Raw genomic sequence first — 10,172 nt, forward strand, 5'->3', positions numbered from 1 at the left:
ATTGGACTCCAAACGGACTCGTGGAAGACGCATTCCATACTTGGTTTCACAGCATGTCCGAGCCTACCCCATGCCACGATATAGAGGAGCCAATCCAACAGCGGCAAAAGTGGATCATCGCTGCGTTTGTCGTCTCTGTGTGCGTTTACTTTCACCGGCTATGTCAATCATGCGGAGTGAATGGTCGGTGATCCTGCGTTATTTGAGCGCGGGATTGGTTTAGCCAGTGATTGCAAACACTCGAAGATAACAAGGGTCGTGACTATGCACTTTTCTGTCTGCTTGATTGGCTGCATCCGATCCTAGGGTCGGTTGCGCTAGGATCAAGTGCGAACGGAGTATAGGTGCGGCGCCTGGAGCGCATCTCCAACCGGTTTGTCTACCGCGTACAAAATAAGTGGTCCCTCGATTTCCGCCTGATGACGTCATAGACGTGTCACGATGTCGCCTGCCGCAATCCTGGCGGCGTTATAGCCGTGGTGCTGTACGTGCCAGACGCCTGTACTGCTGCGGGGCGCTCTTCAGCCGTACAGTCCACGGACGCTTCGCTTGCCGGAAGTTGGGACGCCGCGACGACGGCGACACTCGCGTTCGCCCGTGCTTTTTGACGATAGTTCTAGAGCCAACCGGCAGGATCGCGACATCCGACAGCGTGACACTCCAGCTGTTGTGACGTCATTTGTTGTCCACTTCGGTAGCAAGTTTGATGTGTGGGCGGGATAGGACACTAAACACATCGGTCGGAGACGAGCTCCAGAACTTTATATTGGGAGAGGGCTGTTCACTGGACGCCATATTTGAGTGTCCTCTTCACGGCGCGTGAGTGAGTGAGAAAACGTATTTATTAAAGGAATGGGATACATCACGATTTCTTGATAAAGTCATCCAATCGTGACGGCTCAAAACCAACTCACATTTGTACACTGCTAAAACTGGCCACCTTGACAGTGAGTGCACGCTAGCAAAGAACTGTGGAAGGTCGCCATCAGCACTCACGCGTTCAGCAGCCGCTGATTCGGCTATGACCGCCAATGAATACTCTCCATTAAAATGACTTTACTCCCCATAGGAAGCCGCACTTTTTCATTATCTTAGGTGGTCTTAAAATATGAAATAGTCAAAAAGCTGTAGAGGAATAAACCCTACCTGACTGAATAAAGCAAGGGTTACAAAGCCGGACTTTGAACTTCGGGGCTCCCAAAATCCGGTCGGGTATTCGTAATAAACACGAGGTATGGGCGAAGTGACTTTTGGTCTGCATTTAACAACACTTTTGACAGCGTGCACTAAATCTCGTGCACGCTCGCTGCCAGAATTCGCTTTACCACAGAGCGGGCTGCTATGGTCACCAGGCAAGGAGGTTATAGAGGGCAGGAGGTGGTGTCCTTATCCTCCACACGTGGAGCCAAGTGTAACGAAAGTACGCCCGATCACAAAATGGCCCCTCAGACTCTAGGCCAATAGGAAACTTAGTTAATGGGCGCCGCCATGTAAATACGGGCACATAACCGCGTTACCATGGCACTGCCTTGGCAATGCGGTTGTTTGCCTCATATTTACATGGGGCGCCCATTAACTAAGTTTCAAATAGGTGAGATCTGGAGCCCAAGGGGGGATCGGAGGCCAAGTGGTCTAGCGCAAACCAGCTCGGAGCACGTGGAGCGAAAGCTCGCGCTACAGAACTCAGGGATCCTGGGTTCAATCCCCACCCCTGCCCTTTTCGATCTTGATGAGCATTGTACCGTCGTGCGGTCGTGTATCACTACCCCGGGATGAACGTTAAAGACCCGAGGCTAGCGGTTATACTGCACTGGCTAAATTACTCCTCTACAGCTGGGAGACTCGTCCCCCTTGGAGGCAGGCCAAGTTCTAGGCTGTATAAGCATACAGACATCCCAATTTTTTTTTCTGGAGCCCTACACTTTCCTGATGAGGAGGAAGTTGGCGTGTGTTGGACGCTCTAGACAGCGTGCCGGCAGCATCGTCTAGAGCTAGTCGTCATAACGCGCGACTATGGAAAACGAACATGTTATGCACCGCAAGAACGAACGCTGAGAATGGCTCCGGCTTGAAAATGCCCTAAAAGTTACACTTCCAGCACGCGTCCGTTGCCTTCCGTCATGCTGTGGCTGCCCGCGCGCATCGAAACTTCTTTGGGTGCGCCAAACTTATCGAAAGCCAACCCTTGACAGCGGGCAGACGAAGCAGACCGCAGGCATGGAGCAGGCGTGAACTAAGCCTAATGTAGCCTATGTGCCGATCGAGCGGTGGGCCGACGATGAGAGCAGTTTCTGTGCGCAAGGCAGTCTGGATTAAGTACATCTCCGGCGTCACTGAGCATGGCGTCATGCCGGGTCCTGGAGAATTTGAACGTCCTTGCAACCAGTGAATACTCCCTATGCAAGTTCGTGTGCCTCAGGGCATCTGGTGTTGAGGCATAAAACTGAAGGCGTCTAGCATTGAGATCTACCCACTATCCATTCAATCAAAGCCAATCAGAGCTCGGCGTCATTCTGACCTCGCCGCAACTCTTGCACGAGAAGCAGACGACTTGCTTTCCTCACAGGTGCTTTAGTTAGGATAAGTTCTAGTGCAGTTGGCGCGCGCTGTTTTCAACTAAAAAAAAAAAAACGCTTAAAGTGGCGATTTTTTTTTCAAGATTTTACACATTAACTCTCTATTTGTAATATTACCTTGAGCAGCTGGTGAATAACACCTCGTCATAGCAGCGTCGGTAGGGGGTCCTTTGCTTCGAGCAGGCTCGTCGGCAGCTCCTCAACGATCCGAACCTGTTGGGGCTCCGGTTGCAGACGTGAACCACGTCATCCGTTGTGACCACGCAGGTCTTTTCTCCAGGTTTGTAATAGGTCTGTTGCAGAATGCCGGGACAGTAGGTAAAGAAGAATTGACCGCATCTGGGATCCTTCTGTAAGGCAAAGCCGGGAAATAATTCCCACGCACCGTATCGAGAAAAATCAAAATGACCAGGGTCGTGTTGAAGAACCTTGCGTGTAAAATATTTTATCAGGCAAACAAATCGCCTGTAGGCCAAGTAACAAATAAAATTGTGCTAACACAAATAAGCTAGGTTCTCATGAAGATTGTCATTGTTTCCTGTCGATCGTGGTGATGGAATCTTTTGAACACTACAAGTGCTTCGGGTTCTGGCGCTCCGTCTTCAGCATATCAAATTAACAAAATCCTATAATTTGTTTTCTTGGAACGGGATCCCCTTAGAGTGCGTAAGGAATAAGTATAAATATGCTGGCTTTGCACGCCAATGTAGCCATTGCGCAAAACAGGTAACAAAATCATTTACATCAAGCACAGAAAAAACCTGCCTCATATTTGAAAAGCTTGCAGGTACGTGCCTTGAAATCGTTTTTTGAAGTTTAGCACCAACTACCGCACTAGACGCGAACCTCCGAAAGCGGAGGATCCTTCAACCCTTACCTTTGCAGAAACGAAGCCCTTGCCATGCTCAATATCCGGACTCCAAGCACCTTCATTACCTCCCGACGATGTCATCTGGACGACAGGCTTCTGCGCAACAGTAGACGTCGCCTTCATTGCGACTGTTCGATACTTTCCTGGTTCGCGCCTGTCAAAATAGTGACCACCTTGCGCTTCACGAACACCATGAGGTACCCGCTCTACGATCCTCTTGAACAGGACACCTTCGGAAGCAGACTTCAGTAGGAGGTCAGCGGTTCCGGTGACCTCATCGTCTGAACCAGTGTAGAGCATAACGTCTGCCATAAGTCCCGCAGAGACCGACAAGATGATGACAGCAGCGAACCCTGCCGCAAGGGAAAAAACCTGGCCTGTACAGAAGCCGTGTCTTGCGGATCCGGGATCGGTGGTCTGTTTGTTCCTGCCAAAGTGTCTTTCTGAGCTGAGTGGGCGACTGAAAGGAACCGGCGTCGGTGCTCCGGAAATTGAGTCCGGATGCACGACTGCTGCTGGAAAGTAGGGTACATCTGGACCGGCTAATTTTGAGAACTCTCCGTTGTATGTCGAGGGAAGCGGAAGCTGGAAGGAGACCAGTTTTGGAGATGGCAGACTTTCTGGATAGTACTTTCGTTCAAATGAGGTTGTAGGGCGGAAGTTTTCTGCATTAAAATCCCTAGCGGGCTTGGTCATCCATAATGGTAAATCCTTCCGAGCGTGGTGGTCCATGGTGTTCCGAAGGAATGTAGTAGGTTGTGATTTGAAGCAGCATAGATTGCCTTCGTCTTTTTTGCACGCATGAATAAAGCGCGAGCTATATGACAGTGTCGGCACTCTGTAGACACTTCACGCTTTCTGTTTTTATGCATAATATTATGGGGGAAAAGAGGACGCAATTCTACGGTACTTAAAATAAATTTTCAGACAAATGTTCATTGTACAAAACACATTTGAATTCCACCCCAAGCATAAGAATGTTTTGTCCTCGTTTTTGTCATAATGTCAAGAGTGGAAAAAAGAAATGAAAGAGGTTAGATGTTTACACCACGACCTACTCTATACTTACGACCACTCCATCTGGAAACACTCCAGGACGCACCTCCGCAGGGCTAGGGTGCCTACATGTCTACAAGCAAAAGCGCGCCTGTGTATGAAGGCACTCTAGATGAACCACGATTCCAACGAAGCTGAATACTCAGAGCTCTCCTCAGAACATGACTCAACTTGGATCGATGTCGTCACCAAGGCACAGAAGCGACGCCAGCGCAAGCTCAACGATGAGGTAGGCCCAACCGCCGTGCCCAAACCTCCAACTCCCCTGCCAGTACGCAAAGCCGCCCCCAGGCCCAATCCACTTCCCCGCGATGATTTTAAATTAGTTCTGCGCCCACAAGACGGCCTCAAGCTTGCAAATCTGGACATAGCCGAGGTTTCCCTGGCTCTGTTGAATTCGATCAACTTCACGTGGCGCCAAGCCAATCTTAGGGTTCGTGTGGATGCCACGCAAAATACGGCCACAATCTGCACACCCTCTTCAGATGCTGCCAAGGCCCTTGGAAACTTGAAACAACTCAAGATCGGCAACACCATTCATATGGTCACCCTGTATGGCCTGGCGCCCGATGACTCATCCAAGGGACTCGTTCGGGGAGTGCAGCTACGCTTCTCCGACGCCGAAATCCTCGCGAATTCCGACCAAAGCCAGTTCGAAATCTACACCTGCCGCAGACTGGGCCAATCCAAGATGGTAATACTCACCTTTGCGGGGCTAAAGGTACCCTTCTTCGTGACATTATTCGGCGGGGAGTACCCTGTCTCGCTGTATAAAAAGACAATTCCCGCGTGCACCGTACGCCACGAAGCCGGACATCGATCCACGGCGTGTCCACAACCAAAAGTCAATGTGTGCCACCAGTGCGGCCTCAGAGACCCTCACGAGGGTCACACATGCGAACCTCTGTGCACCCTCTGCGACGGTCCACACCTCACGGCGGCTCGGGGCTGTCTCAAGCGGTTTTCTGAGCCCTGCGTTCTCCGACGGAGAGCGCTCGCGAGGCAGGTGAGAGAGCGAGCCGTGCGGAGGGACCCGACACCGCAACGCGGGCGGCCCAGAGACTGTTCCAGGACCCCGACTCGAAGGAGGCGTAGCAGCTCGGGCCCAAGGTCCCAGTCTAACTCCCGGAGCAGGGAACCCCGGCCCCGCGAGAGCAACAACAAGCAAGTCAGCTGGACACAAATTGTGTCTCCCACTGCTCCCAGTACTCCTAAACCCCCAGCACCAGTCCAACCCACACCCTCACCCATACCCGTACCGTGTCCGGAATGCACACAACTCAAAACACAAATAGCAGTACTCCATGCTAGACTAGAGACAATAGAGAAAGCCCAGATGAGGAACACTACAGACAAACGCAAGAAACCAAACCGCCCAGAGGGGGATCAAACACAAATGGATGTGGTTCCACCATCACCATCCCCAAATAACGACGCACAAAAAAACAACACCCCAGGCTCCCGCGACGAGTGAGGTCCATACGCCAGATGCCTCACAAGTTGCTCAACCCCAGTGGTTTCAGGCAATTATAAGATCCATATTGGAGCCGCTTACCACACGCCTGGATGCACAATACAATGCCCTACGACAAGATATACAAAGAGTACACCAAGATGTGCAGCCCCTAAAGCAAGATATGCGCGACCTAAAACAAGATGTACAGTCTCTCAAGCAAGAAATAGAGCGCCACACCATCCGCATCGAACGCCTTGAAACAGTAAACCCACGCAGTAGCCGCAGACCCACCCCGTACGAACGAGAATCCCTGGTGGAAAGCAAGGACCCAACCAAGCAATATGACGACTCGCCCAAACAATAACACGAACGATACGGTGGCTCTCCAGTGGAACTGCCGAGGTATAAAAGACAAGCAGGGAGCACTCCAGCAATACGTCTCCTCCCTAGACCCTCAGCCAGAAATAGTTGCCTTACACGAAACAAATAGAAGCCCTCATCTTCCAGGACACGCCGCCTATGCTGACCCAACCGAAAAATCCACAGCCATTCTTATAAAAGGTTGCATTGCGGCAATGCAACATCTCACGACTCAGAAGGACTGCGAGCACACGCTCGTAGAAATTATCTCGAAGTCAACGAAGAAAAAATCTAATCTGTTCATACTCAATATGTATTGCCGGCCATCGCGCAAGCAACCAGGAATACGAGAAGTTATTCGGGAAGCCCTATTCATAGCAAAGGACTCACCCCTTCTAATCGTGGGGGACTTTAACGCCCCACACCGACTATGGGGATACACTCACAACTCCAAAAAAGGAAAAGCAATAGTCGAATCCATCGAACAGGAACACCTAACCCTGCTCAATGACCCCCAAACGCCTACCCGAACGGGCACCAGCGTATCCAGAGACACGAGCCCCGACCTTACTTTATTGGCAGGAACTCTGGACATTACCTGGACTAATACACAGGATAGCCTAGGATCGGACCATGACATAATCCATATTTTAATTAAGGACAAAAGCTACAAGGCCCACATCGGTTCAGCCCGCATAACCAACTGGGATAATTTCCGCAAGGACAGAAACTCGCAAAACCTCGATCAAAATCTCTCCTACGAAGAACTGATCCAAGAGGCCTTAAAAGATTCCGAAACGCACACTCAGACTATTGCCACCTCATACAGAACATTGTATGTAGATCCTAATCTACTTCATCTTTGGGAAGCACGACACAGCCTCACAAGAAGATGGAAACGGCAAAGACACAAGAGAAAGCTCAAGAAGCGCATAGCTCTCATAAACAAACAGGCTGCTGAATACGCAGCTGTGCTATGCAAGGAGAAATGGCTACAAGAATGCGACGGCCTACAAGACACCCTGACCACAAAGAAAACATGGCATCTGCTTCGGCACTTAATCGACCCCCTGAATAGTAGAGGAGAGTCTAACAGAAACATAATGCGCACACTCAATGCCTACGCGGGTAGCAGCGAAGAACTCCTGAAGGACCTTGCAAAGAAGTACCTCCCGACGGGGGGAGTCTATTCCTCCCCTTCGTATGACGGATCGCCCAATCAAGAACTAGACAAAGATATCCAACTGTACGAGCTACGAGAGGATAGCGGATAGTAAGCGGAACAGTGCCCCGGGTCCAGACAAAATCACTAATAAGCTCCTTTTCAACTTAGACGACCGCACCATGGATACCCTGCTCAGCCACTTTAACAGCTTCTGGACGACAGGCAAAATCCCGGACCAATGGAAGATGGCGGAGGTACACTTCATCCGAAAGCCCGGCAAATCGCCACATATTGAGAACCTAAGACCAATCTCTCTTACATCCTGTATCGGCAAAATCATGGAGAGAATCATACTGAAGAGACTTCAGAACCACCTCGGTGCAACGCAACAAATGCCGGACACGATGTTTGGATTCAGGAAACACCTCGGTACCCAGGACGTGCTCATTCAACTCAAAGAGGACATCCTTGTCCCAGCCACATGTAACTCCCCGAGAGCCATCTTCGCTCTAGACTTGAAGGGAGCGTTCGACAACGTAGCACACGAGGCGATCCTCCGAAACTTAGCCAAGACAGGCTGCGGGGAAAGGACATATAACTACATAAGTGACTTTCTCTCTAACCGCACAGACATACTTAAGATCAGGGACATCACCTCCAAAGCACCCATCCACTTGGGATGCAAAGGGACTCCCCAAGGTTCGGTCCTGTCTCCCCTGTTATTCAACATCGCGCTCCTGGGCCTCCCTGAGCAGTTGGGACGAATACCGAACTTAAGCCATGCCCTCTATGCGGACGATGTGACCCTTTGGACGGGCACCGACTCCCTCGGAGGCTTGCAGGACACGCTCCAGCTCGCCGCCGAGACGGTGAATCAATGCGCAAAAAGCTGCGGACTGTCCTGCTCGCCACAGAAATCCGAGCTTCTCGTGGTGAGGAGAAGGCGATCCAAGAAGGACGACGACAACATCCACGTCACTCTCGAAGGGCACGACATCAAGCCAAGCAAGTCCCTCGGGATCTTGGGCTTGCTAATTCAAGCGGACGGCAAGAACGACGCAATGGTGCAACAGCTTAGTAAAACCTCTGAGCAAGTCATGCATATGATACGCAGAGTCACGAACCGACACAGAGGCATGAGAGAGAGCGATACGGTCAGGTTAGTTCAAGCCTTCGTCCTCTCGCGCATAACTTACGCTGCTCCCTACGTCACCCTGAGTAAAGCGGAACAAGACAAGCTCGACGTGCTCATACTCAAGACGCTGGAACAGGCAATCGGATTACCCGTAAACGCACCTACGGACAAGCTACTTCGTATGGGGCTACATAACACCGTGGGGGAACTCATTGAGGGCCACTTGTCAAGTCAAAGGACACGACTCGCTCACACTCAAACCGGCCGCAACGTGCTGATTAAACTCAAGCAGGTTCCACGGGACCAGACCCTACCGCTGGCACTCCCGGAATCGTGGCGCCAACACATGTTTGTTTACCCAATCCCTCGAAACATGCACCCGAACCACCATCAGGGCCGCAGAGCAGCAAGAGCAAGAGCACTAAATAAGACATACTCCCGAATACCCACGACGACGTATACCGACGCAGCCAACTACAACGGCAAACGAGCCATGGTGGCCGTGGTGACAGACGGGCACAAGTACCTGACCAGCGCCTCCGTCCCACGGGGTACGGCTAAAGAAACAGAAGAGCTTGCCATCGCCCTCGCCCTCACACAAACCAAAACTTCCACAATAATCACGGATTCGCAAGAGGCATGCCGTAGCTTCCAGTCGGGCTGGGTGGCACCTGTCACGCTACGTATCCTAGAAAACAAGGCACCGGACAGGCAGGTCGACATTGTGTGGACCCCAGCCCACTCCTCCATGAGAGGCAACGAACACGCCCATCTCACGGCCCGAGACCTCGCCCACCAGGCCACGGAGGAGACACTGGAACCCACACCGCTCACGACCTATCAAGAAATTACACAACATTACAGGCCCAACAGAAGAACATTACCCGCACCACACCCTTCCCTCACGAGAAGTCAGGAAACCACACTCCAGATTACTACAGACTAACATATTTCCCCATCCAATTAAGATGCACCTGCTATTCCCCACACAATTCGACGTCCAATGTCAATTCTGTAACCAACCCGGCACCCTGAGACACATCATATGGGAGTGCGACAACAACCCAGACATGTCACCCCCTTTTCCTTCCCCTACCCCCAGCAGTGGGAGACGCTGCTGTCCAGCTCCCTCCCTCAAGATCAGCTCTTGCTGGTGGAGAGGGCCGATCGAGCCAGGACGGCACATCGGTACCTGAATTGAGGATCCACCCCACAGCATAAAACGCTTAATAAATATGTTTTGCTCTCCTCCTCCATCTGTATGGGCAACGTACCGGAGTAAGGTCGTCTATGCCAACTGCGTGATGCAGGTTAAAGATCCCCAGGCTAGCGTTGTACTGCAGTGGCTAAATTTCTCCTTTACAGCTGGGAGACTTGTCGCCCGTTGAGGCAGACCAAGTTCTAGGGTGTATAAACATACACACCACCCAATTCTGTTTTCAGACAGTTGCGTTGGTTGCGTTGAAAGTGACTGCAGCGACAGCAACAACAAAGTCCCCGGGATGACATCTCCCCTATGGTCCATGAAACTTGTCAAGCAACGCGTTCTAGCG

General features: G+C 51.3%; 1 protein-coding gene across 1 annotated transcript; it reads left to right on the forward strand.

The window, feature by feature from the left end:
- The first annotated feature begins 6,300 nt into the window (after positions 1 to 6,300).
- Positions 6,301 to 7,593, forward strand: LOC120844346. Its single transcript, XM_040216097.2, has one exon. It carries the CDS (start codon positions 6,301 to 6,303, stop codon positions 7,591 to 7,593), a length of 1,293 nt encoding a protein of 430 aa, XP_040072031.2.
- The last annotated feature ends 2,579 nt before the right edge of the window (positions 7,594 to 10,172 follow it).

This window comes from Ixodes scapularis, unplaced genomic scaffold, assembly GCF_016920785.2.
Source record: "Ixodes scapularis isolate PalLabHiFi unplaced genomic scaffold, ASM1692078v2 PGA_scaffold11__112_contigs__length_91849675, whole genome shotgun sequence".
Lineage (NCBI taxonomy): Eukaryota > Metazoa > Arthropoda > Arachnida > Ixodida > Ixodidae > Ixodes > Ixodes scapularis.

Excerpts from the sequence above, each read along its gene's own strand:
- LOC120844346 (XM_040216097.2), top strand. The coding sequence starts at position 6,301 with ATGACGACTCGCCCAAACAATAACACGAACGATACGGTGGCTCTCCAG.